Source organism: Chrysemys picta, chromosome 2 (assembly GCF_011386835.1).
Source record: "Chrysemys picta bellii isolate R12L10 chromosome 2, ASM1138683v2, whole genome shotgun sequence".
Classification (NCBI taxonomy): Eukaryota; Metazoa; Chordata; order Testudines; family Emydidae; genus Chrysemys; species Chrysemys picta.
In genome coordinates, this window is record NC_088792.1 from 48213197 (window position 1) to 48232795 (window position 19599).

Genomic DNA, 19599 nt, shown 5'->3' on the forward strand with positions numbered 1-19599 from the left:
TCAATTACAACATAGAATACAATATATATGAAAATGTAGAAAAACATTCAAAATATTTAATAAATTTCAATTGGTATTCTATTGTTTAACAGTGCGATTAAAACTGTGATTAATCACGATGCATTTTTTGAGTTAATCATGTGAGTTAACTGTGACTAATCGACAGCCCTACTTTATATATGTGAAAAGCTCCCAGGAAAAAATGTGTACAGCCAGTACCTTATCCTCTTTCAGATCCCTCATCTAGAGTCCTTCTGCCTGATGCCTACAGAATCATCCTGCCGGTTGACCGTGAATAGGCAGCTGTGACTGTTCCTCTTGATTCCTTTTCCTTACACATTTACTCTTGTAGCTCCCCAATCCTTGCTATTCCTCTTCACTCTTTCTAACCCCAGTAAAAAGAAAATAACAAAACTGTGGCAACTATCTGTGTTTTCTTGTATCACAATTTCTGAGGTAATTGCACCTCTGACTCCTTCATGGTTTCTTGGAGGGCACCCTGCTTAGGTCTCAAGCCTCTAGCGGTCACCTTTCTCGTGGTGCAGTCCCATCACTCTCTGCCTCTAGACCAGGTATTTAGGCTGCAATTCACTGTGATCACCTTAGCAGGTCTGATTTTAGGTCAGCACCTGCAATTCTGCTCTCTCGAGGGCTATGACAGGGTTAGCTAGTGATGAGCCAGTCTTCATGAAGCAAAGTATTTATTCAGAACAAAAGTATTACAAAGAAAACCTATTTTAAATAAAATCAAGAGCTTACATGGAGGTTTTAGCTTACCAGTCAGTTGCCCATCTTCCACATGAAAAACCTGAAAGGAGCAAAGTACTGCAGGCCCTGTCTCTCTTGGCAGGGCTGGCTTCAGGCACCAGGCAACCAAGCACATGCTTGGGGCGACACCTGGTAAGGGGCGGCCAATCTTGGGGTGCCGGGGGGGGGTGGCACGGCGTGGCATTCCGCAGGGGGGGGTGCTCCGGCGGCGCAGGGCGCGGCACTCGGCGGGGGGGTGGGGTTCCGGCGGCGCGGCGCTCAGAGGCGGGTTGGGCTCCAGCGGCGTGGGGGGGGGGGTGGCGTGCGGCGCTCGGGGTGGGGGGGAGGCTCGGCGGGGCGGCGCTTTTTTTTTTTGCTGCTTGGGGCAGCAAAAAAGTTAGAGCCAGTCCTGTCTCTTGGTCACAGTGACAAGTAGTTCTTGAATACAGTGAGAGTGATCTCTCTCCCTGCTTCAGGGTAATCACTTTATATAGTTCGCGGTTCTTTGTTAGCTCTCTTTAACCAGTTTATCAAATTAGTATATGTAATTTCCCCTGTGGAGGTGAAACTTCTTCAGACTTATCTGCGTACAGATTTCTGTTAATTACCCTGCAGTGACTTTAATTCCCACTGGAAACTCTACTATGGAGCTAAAATATAAACTCCATACGGATACATCTAACCCAGGGGATCTCAGACTTCTGTACCGGTGACCCCTTTCACACAGCAAGCTTCTGAGTGCAGCCCCCCACCCCCCTTATACATTAAGAACACTTTTTAGTATAAATGCATTATAAATGCTGGAGGGAAAGCGGGGTTTGGGGTGGAGGCTGACAGCTCGCGACCCCCCATGTAATAACCTTACGACCCCCTGAGGGGTCCCGACCTCCAGTTTGAGAACCCCTGATATAACATTTATAAAATTGATATAAGATATTCTATGTATCTGTAATATGTCACAGCTTGTGTGTTGTATCCCTTTCCCAAACCCTTTGTCTCTGCTGGTGTCTCTTAGACTGTAAACCTTTTAGGTGGGGACCGTATACCCCTGTACCTTTTGGGTGCTACCAAAATGTAAATGTTTAATAATCAATGTCGTCATATTGGCATTGGTTACTTATGTAACTGGAAAAATAAGGTACAGTTGCCCTGAACTGTGACACAAATGTTTCTGGTGGGCCTGATCTTGCTTTTGAAGACAAGCTTTTAACCAGTGCATTTTCATAGTGCTCTTGCTGTGAACTGCGGCTTTTAAAGACCTGTGTTAAGCATTAGCAGGTTGAGAATTATAGGTGTGAGGTTTGCCAATCATTTGAGGAGTTTCAGTTATGAACAGTGGTTCATTTTTAAACAGTTTAAATAGCTGCTTGACTTAACACTTGCATGGTATTTATCAAGACAGATTCAGCAGAGCATAGTATACAGGGAACTATTAGCTTCAACTGCACTGTAGCATAGAAAGAAGTCCTGGCACAGATTGCCCTTGCTGATTTTTATGGTAGCTGCACCTTTGCGCATGCCCTGTAGGCTGGCTGATGCTTTTTTTACATTTGTACTATCCCAATTTGGGGGAGGGGAACAATTGGTCACAGATGCCCTGTGCTACAAAGACTATATTCATTTCCTTTCTTTCTTTCTTTCTTTCTTTCTTTCTTTCTTTCTTTCTTTCTTTCTTTCTTTCTTTCTTTTCTTTGTGTTTGATAAAATTGCAGCTTCTTGCGACATGATTTTTTGGGGATCCTCTAGCCAACGGATTAAGTTGAGGATGGTGCTCAAGTGTGAAGAAAAGCAGGAATCAGGACTAGATCTGATGGTGTTGAAATCTCATAAAACTTTGTGTCCAAATGGCAGAAATCTTGCAAGATTGGGAAAACATGGAAATCTTATGAGATCAGCTAGCTCTGATGTGATTTTGCTCATCTTGGTTAATGTCAGAACTGAATCTCTCTGCTTTGGATGCTTTTATTTGCACACCTAAAATTTTCCATTGTTTTCTAAAGGCTTGTCTACACAGGAACACTCAGGAAAATTAATCTGAATTAAGTTTCAAAGTAGATAGTTAAACCACATTGAACCCCCATGTGGACACTCTGATTCAGAATTAAAGTGGTCTTAATTAAATCTAGTTTTTTGCTTTGTGAATTAAGATAAAATGAATTAAGGGTACAAATCCACTTTGAAAGTTAATTTGGATTAATTTTCTTGCGTGTCCCAGTGTAGACATACCCTGAGTTTTGCATTTAGATATCTGTGTAACTTGTTTGTCATAACTAGTTCCTTTCCTTGGCCTTATGCATTTTTTTCTATCTTGAGTCATGTACCAGCTGAGCATTCTACTGTGTAATGAGAAATTTGGTGATTACTACTTCCACTTTTTTTTATGAGCAAATTATTTTCCTCTGCTTTTCCACTTAAGTAATATGAAAGTGAGATTTCTGCAGGATGGGAATTCCTACAGAATAAGATCAGAGTTATTTTAAATATATAATTTCCATTTGATTGTAAATTTTGTGACTAGGTGAAAATCACAACCTAGAAGAGTCCCTTATTAGCCACCAAACAAGGACAGCACAGGCAGCAGCAGTGTCAACTTCCCTACACTCTTCCTGCTCATGTGTCTAAAGTCAGATCCTCTCTAGGGGTGAGAAGCTGGTTCACCGTCTATGCAGTTAAGTCAAAGTGTGTAGGGATAAACTGCCACATTTGGTGCAAACTGCATTAGTTTCTGTGGCCTGCGTATCAGTCCACTAGGAACTGGACTAAGACAAGTCATTTCATCTGGGATATTAAATGTTCTAATAGTAACCACTTTGGTCACCATTGATCTGGACTGGATTTCACTTGCAACCTAGACTAGAGAGGCTTTATATTACCCATTCCCTGAGACAATCAGTTGTCAAATTTGATTCAACTCTAGTTTGATGCTGAAATTCCATATTTTACAATTGATTAGTTTTTTCAGTCTTTAAAATTTTTGTTTTAGGAGGTCTCTACTGATACCACTGGCACCCTCACAGCTGCTGAAGAGAGAAAGGAGAAAGTGCCAAGCCCACACCTCAGTCATCTTGTAGTTTTAACATCTGGCAATACACTGTATGGTTTGGCAGAGAGAGTGGTAGCCACAGAATCCTTGTAAGTTATTTACTGTAAACCACCTTTTTAAAATCCATGAGGTGTTTAAATAATTATGGTCACTGCCTATCTTTTTGAGAGGTCCATCTTAAAGTCATAAAACACAATAAATAGATTGCTGTTTTCAAATAAATTAGAAGTAAATCATCAATTGATGGATGTTAACACCTGACGGAATCTAATATGATCTAAATCTTTCCATTGACTTCAGCTGGCCTTGGATTAGGCCTTTTATGTATGATCTACTATGAACCACATGGGAATGGAAAGGAGCAAAAGTATAAAATACTGAGTTCCTGACAGACTATCGACATAAAAATGGAAACAAAGTTTTAAAGCTAAAAGCTTTCAAAGGCGCTTTTATGCCTGGACTGCTTCCAAGACCATTTGCTGCAAAGAAATAAAAAGTAGATGCCCGTTAAATATTGTACTCGGATCACAATGAATTTTATATGCTTTCTTAGGGTGTTTTTGGCTGAGCAGTTTGAGTTCCTTCAGTCGCATCTTGATGCTGTGATGCCTGCAGCCAAGAAACCCTTTCTCCAGCAATTCTACTCTCAGGTCAGGATTCTGCCATTCACTGTTCATTTTTAAACCGAAGTTTCATAATTTGTGCTATATTATGAGGGTGTTTACATGGTATTGTCATACATTACTTTTTGTTAGCAAGAAGTTCTATTACACCAAATTCTATTTAACTTCTCTTTCAGACGGTGTCAACTGCCAGTGAACTACGCAAACCAATTTATTGGATTGTAGCTGCTAAAGCTATTGATTATGAACAGATGCTGCTCCTCATGGCTAATGTGAAGTGGGATGTGAAAGAGATCATGTCACAACACAATGTCTATGTTGATGCTCTTTTAAAGGTGAATATTTTCTGGGAAACACCTAGTGCATTAGATATAATCCTACAAAAAGATACAATTATTACTGTAATTCCTAAGGTAAAGCTGTAGTAGAGACAAGATTAGAGGATACAATGTGCTGATTTATTCTTGTTCATTAGGATGGGGTGTACTTTCCACATTCCTTTTTTGTCTTGCTACTGGCAAAAATACGGTAAACTTCAGGGTACATTTAATACTCCATTGTTGTCCATAGATTCAGTTTGTCAAGTTTATTAAAACTTATTACCCATTAGCACTCTTTGGGTGGAAGAGATCATAGCTGAATAACTCTGCAGTTTTCATTCAAGCTAAAACTCTGAATGGCAGGTGGAAAGTAGTTGCATTGTTAAACACATCAGACATGGCCAGTGGATTCTTTTGAGGGGTTGTATCATCACATTTACCATAGATCCTGTAGGGTAAACCAGTCCTGCAAGTTATCCTAAAAACATTATAAGCCCTTCTTGGGCCCTAGAGACAGGGCAAGAAAATGTACGTATCAGATACTAACATAAGATACTAATATAAAGACACAGGCTGGATTTTTAAAAGGAACCTAAGACAGTTAGGCATCCAGCTCCCACTGAAAGCTGATGAGAAATGGGCATCTTAATTGCCTAAGGCTCTTCATTACATATAAGCTAGTCCTCCCACATACAGCACAGCATAATTTATACTTTGCTTTAAATATATATTCACACCAACAATTTTTTAAATTGTATGAAGGTCTTTAGAAAATAATTACAACATTAATGGCAGAAACATTTCTCAGCTCGTTAAAGAGAGGTTGGAAGGCTTCCTTTTTATGCAGTGAATTGTGAAATCTAGTATATATTTTATAAAAACGTAGAGTCTACACATTGGAACAGACACCTCTACACTTTTTGTCCATTATATCCAGTCTCCACTTTTAAGGAAAAATATTGGAAAGAAATGAGAATCTGCAAGCGAGAATGTATTATAGCAATGGAAGATGGTTGTAAATCTTTGCAGTTTGCCTTTGTTATGCTGTTTATTTTTTTACTGGGCCCTTTGAAGCAATTTTTCTACTTACGGTTCAGTAATGGAGTGGCTTCCATGAAACACAGAACAGCGGATATATTTGAGCCTCAGGACAAGAACAAAGGCAATTTTATTCCATTGTGGTCTCTAGGTTATGTAACTAAAAAGTTTACATACAGTAGTTTCTGGGTGACTATTTAGTTGGGAAGAGAGAACTTTTTGCTACCTATACTGGTTGTCATCTGGAGAGCACTGACATTGAGTGTCTGACATAAACAATGTGTTGCATATAATAGCCAATAGATTTTGCAGAAGTCTCCACCCAGTTATTCACTGTGAACATGTACTTCTAAGGGAAGTAGATAAATTAGTTGGTTTCTTCCCTCATGTTTCACCAATATGGAGGAATAGGCATCTCCATCTTCATGTGTGTTGTGTGTTGCGCTGGGGAGCGCAGCCACGTGTCCGGCTCCGCACAGAGCCCAACACCCTGTTCTGAGCGGCAGGGTAAGGGGGCCAGGGGCCAGGAGAAGGGGCAGGGAGGTTCTGGAGGGAGCAGTCAAGAGACGGGGGGGGGGTCGGGAGTTTGGGGGGGGGCTTTTGGGGGGGCGTGGAGAAGGTTTGGGGCAGTCAGGGTACAGGTAGGGGGTAGGGTCCTGGGGGGCAGTTTGGGGGGGGTCTTAGGAGGGGGCAGTTAGGGGACAAGGAACAGGGAGGCTTAGGTAGGGGGTGGAGTTCTGGAGGGCAGTTAGGAGCAGGGGTCCCAGGAGGGGGCAGTCAGGGGACAAGGTGTTTGGGAGTTCTGGGGGGGGGCTATCAGGGGGCAGGGGTGGGGAGAGGGATCGGAGCAGTCAGGGGACAGGGAGCAGAGGGGTTTAGATGGGTCAGGAGTTCGGGGGGGGGGATGTCGGGTGGGGAGTGGTTGGATGGGGCGTGGAAGTCCCAGGGGTCTGTCTGGGGGTGGGGGTGTGGATAAAGGTTGGGGCAATCAGGGTACAGGTAGGGTCCTAGGGGACCAGTTAGGATGGGGGGAGGGTCTCAGGAGGGGGCAGTCAGGGGACAAGAGGCAGGGAGGCTTAGGTAGGGGGTGGAGTCCTGGGGGGCAGTTAGGGGCAGGGGTCCCAGGAGGGGGCAATCAGGGGACAAGGAACGGGGGGAGGTTGGGGGTTTTGAGGGGGGCGGGAAGTGGGAGGGGCAGGGGCGGGGCTAGGGCAGGACGGGGGCGGGGCTCCTCCCGTCCTCTTTTTTGCTTACTGAAATATGGTAACCCTAAGTTAGCATAGTCCCCAGAGTTGGTTTCATTTCCGTGGATGATGATAGTCCTGGATGGGTATAAGTTTTGAAGTAATTTGGAATTATCTGGCGTTAAAGGTTCCCTATGAATGAAAAACTATTACATTTCCTTGCTACTCTTGCAGAGTTAGATAATACAGGTAGTTGACTGGGAATAAATGGATCATCACTGGATTTTTTTTCACTGGTTATAGGTTGGATTTCATAATATTAGGGCCAAAATTTTTACATTTCAGTGTCTAAGATGAGGCAAATAAATCCACACTTAGATATCTAAGAAATAATACAGTAAATGATTTGTCAGTAGATGAGAAGAAATTGGTATGCTCTCAATCTTTCTTACTATTATGTTTATCACTGTAACCTGTTTACATTAAGTGCCTCTTGTTTTGCTTACACCTTTTCTGGTTCATCTCTCTGCATCTTTTCCTCCTGGCTAGGTAAGTGTACAGTGTAATCATTCTTTTATGCTTATGTAATAATGTATTATTTTTATTTCACCAGGAATTTGAACAGTTTAACAGAAGGTTGAATGAGGTGTCTAAAAGAGTCCGTATTCCATTGCCAGTGTCAAATATTCTTTGGGAGCATTGTATACGTCTAGCCAATAGAACGATTGTGGAAGGGTAAGTGGTCTATGAACGCCTCTGTAAAGTTAGTCTTCAGTAAATATTTCTGTAATGGCAATGTTTGTAAGGTGAGGGCCTTAGATTCCATAAAGCTGTGAACTCCACTTTGGTGGACTCCTGCACCTGATGTCAGCGAGGCTCTTTGCAGGCACAGGAGCTTTCTTACATTGAGTTCATTAAAAGATTGGTCCCTAAAATATGCTAACAGGTGTGGGGGTGTGCAGACACATGGCTATTACTGATGATTGACACTGTATAGTGCCCAAAAGTGTGGACGTAAAATAAGACACACCCTTTTCTTAGATAGCTTACAGTCTTTAGAGGACCATACGTCGTCAAAGTAGTGAGGAGAAGAGATCAACACAGAATAGTATCTAATACAAATATATGATATAATGGTAGCCAGATTACTGTGCTTCTGTCTGATGATACCCTTGCCAGGAAGGGCATGGAGACTTGCTAACATGGAGTTCCATCCTGAAGACCAGCCTAGCAGTACCACTAAGATGCGAGGGAGCAGGAAGCTTCCTACCCATTCATCCACTATTGTTTGTGGTAGGGAGAGATAGGAAAACAAGTGAGGGGCTCAGTCCTAGTCCCCCCACTCCCCACAGGGACTGTAAATGGGGGGCTCTGCCAGTACTGCCAGTTTGTACTCAGCACTGGGGACAGCAGCACATCTTTTGACATTTTGTTGTTTGTTTGTGTTCTTGTCCACTCACCCGTGGCTCTCACCACACCTCTCTTCTGCATCATGATATCTGCCATCCTCCTACTTCCTTCTTCTTCCTTCCTTCCTTCTTTCCTGCTGACTCTATCTTCCCTCACCCGTTTACAGTTCCATCACCTCTGCCCACTCCTTTTTCCCTTTGCAACTTGATCTTCCCTTTCCTGCCAGCATAAGCCTAGGTCCCCCATCTGTATCCTCCTCCTCTTCACCTCTGATGACATCTACCCAAACCCTTCCCGTACCTTTCTACCCCCCTCTCCACTTCTCACCACCACCACAACAGCTCTCCTCATGCCAACTGTCCTATTCTAACGCCCATCCTCCTTTGTCCTCCCCTTCTCTTGCTGTCTCTGCAACATCCACTCCAGCTCTAAAAAGATCACAACCATCCATAACCCCTTTGTATTCTGCTCCCTCCATTTCTTGTCTCTTACAGAGACCTGGATCCCTACAGTTGACATTGCTTCTTCAGGTGCCATCTCTTACAGAGGGCCTTCCTTCTCTCTCACTCCTTACCTTGAATGAGACTGTGATGGGAATATTGGCCTTCGCCATTCCCATTCCTGCTGCTTCCAATCCCTCCCTTTCTCCTCCCCCATCTTTCTTCTCTTTTGAACACCACTGCATCCACCTCGTCTCTCCTCGACCCCAGCATGTTGCTGCCAGGCCTACACTAGTGCCCACCCAACTTCTCCCCATCAGTCGTCCCTTCTGATTTCAGCTCCTGATGCTCTCTTCTCCTCCTCGCAATCTTCTCTACTGATCCTCTGTGACTTCAGCTTCCATGTTAATGACCCATCTGACCCCTTGGCTGCACATCTCCTCACCCTCACCTCCTCATTTGGCCTGCAGCCCTGGTTTAACTCTTCCATTCACTTGACTTGGTCGTCCCCTCTTTGACATGGCCTCTTTCAGCATCACCCATCAGCCTCACCCTCATGCCCTCTCATTCAGTCTTTCCATGACTCCAGTCCATCAGCACTGATGTCTCATCTGCTCTCCACCCTCTCCTTCCCCTTTTCTATCAATATGAGTTGATTCTCTCCATGCTTTCGTGTCCTCCACCTGTAACTCTTCTGTCCTCCTCTCCCATCAAAAGGTCTTCGTTGCCAACCCCCAGCCCTGGATCATCCCCAGTATCCGCTTCCTCCCTTCCTGCTCTCATGCTGCTGAGCATCTCTTGCAGAAATCCTGTGAAAGGCTGACTTCTTCCACTGCAAATTCATTCTCTCAGCCTTCAGTTCTGCTGTCCAGGGCCGCCCAGAGAGGGGGGTAAGTGGGGCAATTTGCCCCGGGACCCGCCGCCGAAGACCCCACACCCCCTGAATCCTCTGGGCGGGGAAAAGTAGAAGATTCTTGTCTGTTCGCATCCTCTAATACCCTCTACTTGCCCCAGTGACGCCATCCTCAACCCATCTCCTGATCTCCTTTGCAGCCACTCTCATCCTGTCCCTTAGTCTTCTCCTTAACCTCTTAGTCTCCCTGTCTTTCCCCTCAGATTACAAACACGCTGTAGTCTCGCCCATCTTGAATCCATTCATATTGATGCTGCAAAGACCATTTTCCTAGCCTATCACTTTGACCATGTCATCTTCTCTTTGAATCCCTCCACTGGTTGCCTCTTCCCTTCTCTATTGCATCAAACATAAGCTGTTCGTTTTCACTTTCAAGGCCTTTCATTACCTATCCCTACCCTACTTCTCTTTTCTCTCATTCAATATGAAAATGTTGACTCTTGCCTCTCATTGGCCCACAGTGCCAGCCTCCATCACCCCCTTGTCAAATTTTCAGACAAGCACTTTCGTGGTTTATCCCATGCTGCCTTTCAAGCTTGGGAGGTGCTCTCTGTAAATGTCTCTGACGCTCCCACATTATCCTCCTCCAAATTTCTCTTTAAAACTTTTTTTTTTTTTTTTTGGCCATGATGCCTAAAAAACAAAAAAACATTGACAACAGTTAGGCTGCTCATGTGCTGAGGCCACTGCCTGTCATGCTGACCAATGCTGTTTCATTGTTTCCTGGGACTCCCCTTTCTCTGTCTTTACCCACCTGTTGTCTCTTTTCTTATATTTAGACTGTAAATTCTTTGGGGCAGGGACTGTCTTTTTGTTCTATTTGTACAGCACAGTGGTCCATGAGTGGGACTCCTCGGTGCAATGGTAATACAAATAATAAACAGTGAAAATAATTTTGCATCTGGAAGAGTGAGGGCGTGAACTCTTAGCCTTCAAGTCAGAACCATAATTATATGCATCCTTATGGTTTTAAGGCCTAAGATACAAATGAATCCCACTTATCTCACAGATGTTGTTCACCTCCTTGTAGTCATTTCTTTTCACTTGTTACCCATTTTAGTTATGCCAATGTCAAGAAGTGTAGCAATGAAGGGCGTGCCCTGATGCAATTGGACTTCCAGCAGTTTTTAATGAAACTAGAAAAGCTAACAGACATTAGACCTATTCCGGATAAGGAATTCGTGGAGACCTACATTAAAGCTTACTATCTGACTGAAAATGACATGGAGCGCTGGATCAAGGAGCACAGGGTAAGAGTTGAATTTTGATACTTTTCTTTTATCAAGACTATTTTTTTCATGGTGATGGTATCACATTAATAACAATACACTCTTTCAGTGTTTTAGTGTGTGTGTGTGTGTGTGTGTGTGTGTGTGTGTGTGTGTGTGTAAAATATGTACATGGCTACTGATTTTCCATTGCACACATGGATCACCAAACATGCTTCAATCATTTTTTGTACCTAAGGTGCCATAATTTTCCATTATAAGCCTTTAATACATATAAACACATATTCACAGATGGAAGACCAATACATGTCTCATAATGGTGTGTACCAAACAAATATCTAGCTTATTAAGTGAAGAGCGTGACGGGTTGGATCACAGAAACCCCCTTGGGAGCTGCCAACTGATGTGCCAAGACTACTTCTATTCCTGTTTTCCCTGCCAGCTCAGGACTCCAGCACCCTGTCTTGCTGAGCCAGACACTCCCATCTGCTCCGACAAAGACCCAGGGTCTGAATTACCTGCCCCAAAGCTGCAGGTTTACCTGAAAACAGCTCACAGAAGTGTACTTGTCTTTAGCACTCAGATGCCCAACTCCCAATGTGGTCTAAACCCAAATAAATCCGTTTTACCCTGTATAAAGCTTGTGCAGGGTAAACTCATAAATTGTTCGCCCTCTATAACACTGTTAGAGAGATATGCACAGTTGCTTGCTCCCCCAGGTATTAATACATACTCTGAGTTAATTAATAAGTAAAAGTGATTTTTATTAAATATAGAAAGTAGGATTTAAGTGGTTCCAAGTAGTAACAGACAGAACAAAGTAAGTCACCAAGCAAAATAAAATAAAATGCACAAATCTATGTCTAATCAAATTAAATACAGATAATCTCACCCTTAGAGATGCTTCAGTAAGTTTTTTCCTCAGACTGGACACCTTCCAGGCCTGGTACAGCTCTTGTTTCAGCTCAGGTGATAGCTAAGGGATTCTTCATGATGCTCCTCTCTCTCTCTTTGTTCTGTTCCACCCATTTATATATCTTTTGCATAAGGCGGGAACCCTTTGTCCCTCTGGGTTTCTCCCCCTCCTGCCTCCCCCCCCCCCCCCGGAAAAGCATCAGATGAAAGATGGATTCCAGTTCAGGTGACATGATCACATGTCACTGCAAGACTTCATTACCCACTTGCCAGCACACACATATACAGGAAGACTCGCAGCCATCTGTAGACAATGGTCCTGATTAATGGGAGTCATCAAGATTCCAAACCACCATTAATGGCCCACACTTTGCATAATTACAATAGGCCCTCAGAGTTATATTTCATATTTCTAGTTTCAGATACAAGACTGATACATTTATACAAATAGGATGATCACACTCAGTAGATTATAAGCTTTGTAATGATACCTTACAAGAGACCTTTTGCATGAAGCATATCCCAGTTACATTATATTCACTTATCATATTTTTATAGAACCATAGACTGCACAATGTCACAAAGAGTTACTGTTAATCTTTTATGCATGGCACTAGATTACCTGTGGGAGGGAAAAAAACCCATTAGTCTACTTTATCATCTTCCAAATCCTTCCTTATAACTAATTTGTGCTGGGATGTCTACAGAATCCTGCCATTGCACTGGTAACAGCCTGGCAGGTGGTGAGCTTTATTGTGCACACAGCTAGTCTATACGAATATGTGCTCACTCATTGTTAATTCATCCTCTGTCCTTCCTTCCCCTTCCCATTTGATAGTTTCATCTCCCTCTTGCATCTTCCCATTAGCCTATATTTTAAGTAGGATTGTAAAGCGATTAAAAAAATAATCGTGATTAATCGCATTGTTAAATAATAATAGAATACCATTCATTTAAATATTTTGGATGCATTCTACATTTCAAATATATTAATTTAATTTACAACACAAACTACAAAGTGTACAGAGCTCACTTTGTATTTATTTTTTATTACAAATGTTTGCACTGTAAAAAATCAAAATAAATAGTATTTTTCAATTCACCTAATACAAGTACTGTAGTACAATCTCTTTATCATGAAAGTTGAACTACCAAAGTTAGAATTATGTCAGAAAACACTGCATTCAAAAATAAAAGTCAAATTTTATAGCCTGCAAGTCCACTCAGTCCTACTTCTTGTTCAGCCAGTCACTCAGACAAACAAGTTTGTTTACATTTTCAGGAGATAATGCTGCCCACTTTTTGTGTACAATGTCACCTGAAAGTGAGAACAGGCATTCTCATGGCACTGTTGTAGCCGGCAGCATTGCAAGATATTTACATGCCAGATGCACTAAAGATTCATATGTCCCTTCATGCTTCAACCACCATTCAAGAGTACATGTGTCCATGCTGATGACAGATTCTGTTCCATGTCAATCCATAGCAGTGCGGACCGATGCATGTTCATTTTCATTATCTGAGTCAGATGCCACCAGCAGAAGGTTGATTTTCTTTTTTGGTAGTTCGGGTTCTGTATTTTCTGCATTGGAGTGTTGCTCTTTTAAGATTTCTGAAAGCGTGCTCCACACCTCATCCCTCTCAGATTTTGGAAGGCTCTTCAGATTCTTAAACTTTGGGTCGAGTGCTATAGCTATCTTTAGAAATCTCACATTGGTACTTTCTTTGCATTTTGTCAAATCTTCAGTGAAAGTGTTCTTAAAATGAACATATGGTGGGTCATCATCCGAGTCTGCTATAACATCAGATATATGGCAGAATGTGGGTAAAACAGGGAAGGGACATACAATTCTCCCCCAAGGAGTTCAGTCACAAATTTAATTAATGCATTATTTTTTTGAGTATCATCAGCATGGAAGCATGTTCTCTGGAACGGTGGTCGAACCTTGAAGGAGCATACGAATATTTAGCATATGCGGCACATAAATACCTTGCAATGCCGGCAGCAGAAGTGCCATGCAAATGCCTGTTTTTATTTTCTGGTGGCATTGTAAATAAGAGGGCAGCATTATCTCCTGTAAATGTAAATAAACTTGTTTGTCTTGGCGATTGGCTGAACAAGAAGTAGGACTGAGTGGACTTGATTTGTAGGCTCTGAAGTTTTACATTATTTTGTTTTTGAGTGCAGTTATATAACAAAATCTGCATTTTTAAGTTGCATTTTCAGGACAAAGATTGCACTACAGTACTCGTATGAGGTGAATTGAAAAATACTGTTTATTGTTTTATCATTTTTACAGTGCAAATATTTGTAATCATAAATATACACTCTGATTTGAATTACAACACAGGATACAATATATGAAAATGTAGGAAACATCCAAAATATTTAATAAATTTCAATTGGTCTATTGTTTAACAGTGCAATTAAAAGTGCGATTAATCGCGATTCTTTTTTTTAACTCAAAAACATTAATTGCGTTTAATCGCATGAGCGAACGGCGATTAATCGATAGCCCTAATTTTAAGTCTTTAGATCATGGACTGTCTAGTTAATACATGTTTGTGCACAATGGGACCCTGATTGGGGCCTACTGTGTAAGCCTAATATAAGCAAAACTAACAACCAACAGGTCACCCTTATTCAAGACCTGATGCTGGCAAGATTTGGTAAGCCGACCAGCTGCCCTGAGTCCAATAACATAAAGAAGTAGAACAGAATGTCACATGCAAATTAGACACACCCCAGCGGCATTGCATACATGTTACTTACTTTATTATTAGGTTTAGCATACATAAACAAGTGTCTATGCCACCCTCTCATTGCTCTTACCTAAGATATTTTATTGTGAAAATTACAGTAATAAATTGCTTATGCCACCCTAACAGTAAATACACACACTTACTGATCAGGTGTAAGAATTAAAGCCCTCCACAGAAAGAATAATAATGAAATCCCTTCTTGCCCTCAATCCTCTGCTCTCCAAATGCTGTGGCAAACATATGGATCCTGCAGGTGTTAGCCAAAAGATTGAGGTCTAGATTGTAGCAGATCAAAAAGTGGGGAGTAGAAAGGTAAGAGCCACTCAAGCAACACAGTCCACAGGTGCATAAAAAACTCCTTCTAATCAATGGTGTCCCAAGTGGCAGTTAAGTTCAAGAGTGTGTGTATAAACATTTTCTCTGTATCCATTGTTAGAAAAGGCCAGATAATACTACCAGTGTGGTTCCTACCCCACACAAGATCTGAAACCTAATGAACCAGTATCTAGACCATCTGAGGATGCCACAAACTGCCTGAGTTGTCTTACCACCATCTGCTTGATAACCTTTACAAAAAGTAGCAGTTAGAAATAGGTTGGTCAGTAGTTAACAAACTGTCAACATTAAGAGTTGGATTCCTGAACAAAGGTCTCACAGCAGCCTTTTTAAGAATAATAGTCCCCTGTCGACCTTCAGGAGACATTGACAGTCTCCACCACACTGGACCTAGTGGCAGCCTTCACCAACTGAAAGGACATGGGATCATCTTGACGGTTGTAGTTTGAAGCACCCCTAACTAGCTACAACAGACAACAAAATAAAACCCTTTGGTACTCCCACACAAGAAGACTGTAGGGCAGATGAGTGGTCACAGCACTCTGTGTTCACTTGACAGGGATGGAACAGCCAGTCAGGGACAACTCTTTCCTTTTCCTTTGAGTCTGCTACTTTGACAGCAGTAGTCCATGACCAGTTGTAACAAAGACAGTTGATCGATCAAGAGGGCTGGAGGGGCTTTTTAGAAAGCATTGCAATAATGAAATATGGTTGGTGGGCTGAATAGTGACAGCATAAGTCTAAAATACTTCAAGGGTCAGAACAAGAAGGAAGTAGAGGAAATGCTTAGTGAGGTATAAGGGTGTATATGTAGAAGTAAGGATACAAATAAGAAATGGAAAACTTAGGCTGAATATCAGGATAATCTCCCTGAAAAATCTAAACGTTGTATAATACTTCCATGGGAAGGGCTGAGAAATCCTCCTTCATTTGGAGCATTTATAACCAGACCGGACAATACACTAATAGAAGTATGCTAGAGGACAAGCCAGCACTGGCAGGGGAGGGTGGACTGGATGATCTACTAGGACTTTTCAGTCGCTAATTCTTGACGCACTATGAGAGTCCAACATTTCTTCAGACTCCCTCTGATACTGTAAGTAGTGACTTTTGAGTGTACATAGTTTTTTCTCATGCCAGTTATATAATCGTACACTCCTTTAAGCCTGTTGGAGCGCTTTCCAAAATACTGTACAACCGCCATGCCTTCAAAGAGCCACTCTTATGTCCAAGTGGGTTAACGAGTCGAGGTTGGCTCATCAGTGAGTGAGCAGAATCTTTTCCCAGCATAATCATCAGCATGATTGTTGGGGGTGTTTCAGTCAAACAATGCCTGCCCAGTTCAGCCTCGTTAGTACAGACAGCAATGTATTCTGAGAAGGTGAAGCTGGTACAGTATTATGATCCAAGTACAAGAAAATTGCCATATGTTGACTACAAAATTGGAAAAATCTTCCACAATCCTGTCTAATGAGAATTTGACAAATTGGGACTTTGAGTTAGTTCCCAGGGTTCACACACCAGAATTTAAATAGCTGTGAGCTGGAGAGCATAATGGATAATGACATGCAAAGAAGTCCATTATATGCTGCTATTGGAACTCTGGGAAACAAATGGAAGGAAATTGGCCAGTTTTGTGGAAAGCTTTCTCACTATTAGCCTCCATCCCTTAATAAAGTTAAAAATATCTGAAAAGTTGCATGGAACATAAAATGCACTGATTAATCATCCAAAATGAATGTTTATAATTAAGCTATAAATTTTAAGTTTCTCTGTCTCTGCAAATGGATTTTTAAAACAAAGTAATAAAGCAAAAAAAAGTAAAAGAAGCATAATTTTTTTTCCTTCATCCAAAATGCGGAGCCAGAATCCAACTTACTATCTTAGCTATTTCTCCATCTGTGTTTGCATAGTGTCTAGTGCTACTGCAGTCTAAACAATCAATAATTGTACTGTTTGGGGCCACGCACTGTTAGGATGAAAAGACTTTTGAAATGATACATTGAATCTATGTTTCAGGATTACTTTAAATCCAGCTAGAAGTTTGCTTTACTTGGGTGAAAGCAATGCATTTGCCTCATTATATCTTGAACTATGAGAAATAGTAAGCAGTCATTTGTTGACCTACATTGAATAATTCTCATTTGTATTTGCTGGTGGAGGTTACATTTTGGAGTCTCCTTTTCAGCAAAATAAAGGGGAATTCTGGCAAATCTGATGTTTTTACAGGTGTTAAAAATTCTATTAAAATATAATATTTTTAAAATTTGTTCTTTATCATACAGTAAAACTAATGTTGAAAATCCTGTTGGTAAAAATATTAAGTAAAAGCCAAGTGGAAGTGAGAATTCAAAAAAACAGGTCATTAATTTGTTAGTCACTGTTTCTTTAGCAAATTGTTGCAATTGTATTAAAGGTTTATCCAGTTAGCATATTTTTTTCTAAGGAATGGAAAATACATTTTAAGTGGCTTAAGATGTTTAAGTAGTCACAGAATTACTTTCTGTCCAACACTCTTTTAAACTGTAAGCATTTTCCATTATAATCTGCCATGTAGCAAAACACTAATTATTTTGTTTACAACCACATGAATATTATCCAGACCTGGCTAAGCTAGCAGCTTTAAATATATTTTTTTGTGTACCAAAAGCTTCTATACACTGAAAAATTGATCAGTTTTTTTATTTAACTGCATATTTTTGTCTGGTTATTTGATATAAAATGATCTGCTTTATTTGGCCAGGAATATTCCACCAAGCAGTTGACCAATCTGGTGAATGTTTGTCTGGGATCACACATCAACAAAAAAGCAAGACAGAAACTGCTAGCAGCAATTGATGACCTAGACAGACCTAAAAGATAATTGGAGAAAGTTCCTTTTCTTGTGATTTGAACCTTCTTCTGTTAATATGCTGCATGCAGACCAATCTCTTGTGGACTACTGAGGACATTCTGTTAACAAAAATATTGTGCATGGCCTTTCTTATTTGTGTTGGAAACACTTTGAATCAGTCTGGTATTCTCAAATATAACGTTTATAACCTCTAGTCTTTTCTGTTTCTTTTGTTATTTTCCTGTATTAAAAGGACACTATTATTGTGCCGGTTGTTCAGCTGTATATTTTGCAAAAGGGTATACTATAAGTAAATCAAAATTACAAGGAAACACATTGGCTTAATATATAGTTGGTGCATTTTTGGTCAAAGAACCACTTAAAATATGATACTTTTTCATCTTACACCCTTCCACCTTTGGAGCTTGTGTTTTATTATGAACACATGTAAAGTGAAGGAAAATGTACAGTCTCTTCTAATGATGAACCTTGTATGTGGATTAAGAGGGCAAATCAGCAAATTAATATTGTAATATCAAGACCATAGTCTTCATATAGATTTTAAATGTAAGTTTATTTCAAAATTGTCATATCAAAATAATTGACCAGAAATTATGAGAAGGTAATAAATACTGTACACTAATATGAATTGATTTGTGAGAATTCCTTTGCTAGTTTTTACAACATGTTATGTAGTTTATAACAAAAATTAGTACAGTTCCCCCATAACCCTTTTCCCCCTCTTCCTCGTTCCCACACAATAATGCTAGGAAGTAGGAGGAATGACGTGCTGGCTAGAATACTGGCCTAGGACTTGGGTCAGCTGGATTCTACTCCCTGCTTTGCCACAAGACTTCCTGGGTGATGATGGGCAACTCAAAGTCCATCCCTCTGGAACAGATCCTCAACTAGTGTAAGTTGTCATAGCACAATGAAGTTGTGACAGTTTATACCAGCTGAGGGTCTGCCCTCCTGGGCCCCTGTTTCCATATGTGTAAAATCAGAATACTTCCCTGTCTCACAGGTGTTGTCTGACTAAATCATTACGTACTCAGAAGGTGCTCAGGTAGGGACCGACCCATACAAGAATCAAGGTAGAGATTAAATTGACTAGAATAAAAACTTTGTCAATGAACAGTGAGACTTAATAAACTCTGTCCCAAATCAGTAAATATTTTACTCCATGTATTAACTTTAGACTTGGCAGAATTCTATTTTAATACACATTAATTCATGTGATGTGGCGAGAGTTTCTGCCTCAACTTTGTACTTCATGTTAAACCCTTAATTTACAACACAAGAGTGTCAGTAGATATGGAAGCACAGTAGTAGTCAGACACTTTTTTTGTCAGAAAATGTATATAAGCTAATTGTTACTTTTATTGTTAACCTTGCTTTGGAAAGAAAAGAGTTTGAGCATCTGTGTAGGAATTCAGCAGAAGAATTAATTTTATAGTCTAAATAGAATTTTGGAGCTTTAAAATTTCACACAGACTGAATAACTCTTGACTCCTCTCTCTTTTCCATACCACAAAAGAAATAGGATTTACACCCGAAGCTGAGCCCATACAGTATTCATCATCCTGTCATCCAAAATTCCATTCGCAACTTCTAACGTGAAACTTTCACTTAGATTAAACCATTTTTTACCCTCATCAAAAAACAATTGCAGTTCAGTTCATTTTGAAATTGTGGTCTCTTGTGTCAATGAATCAGCCATAAAGCAAGATCTTGAACAAGGAGTTCTTGGAATAAATAGAACTGGTTCAGAAAGGATCATTGTAAAATTTCATCCCTGTGGTTAA

General features: G+C 40.9%; 1 protein-coding gene across 16 annotated transcripts in view; it reads left to right on the forward strand.

Moving 5' to 3' along the window:
* The window catches only part of VPS50 (VPS50 subunit of EARP/GARPII complex), a 174644-nt gene extending 156207 nt beyond the window's left edge, over positions 1–18437 (forward strand). For all 16 annotated transcript variants that reach the window (XR_010598256.1, XR_010598255.1, XM_065583100.1 and 13 more), the window contains 6 exons: positions 3731–3879; positions 4344–4440; positions 4590–4748; positions 7569–7690; positions 10779–10968; positions 17705–18437. Coding sequence is in view for 14 of the 16 variants with exons in the window: in XM_065583100.1 (XP_065439172.1) it covers positions 3731–3879; positions 4344–4440; positions 4590–4748; positions 7569–7690; positions 10779–10968; positions 17705–17824 (837 nt within the window). In the remaining 2 variants the exon portion in view is untranslated. The remainder of the gene's footprint in view (positions 1–3730; positions 3880–4343; positions 4441–4589; positions 4749–7568; positions 7691–10778; positions 10969–17704) is intronic.
* Positions 18438–19599: the final 1162 nt, after the last annotated feature.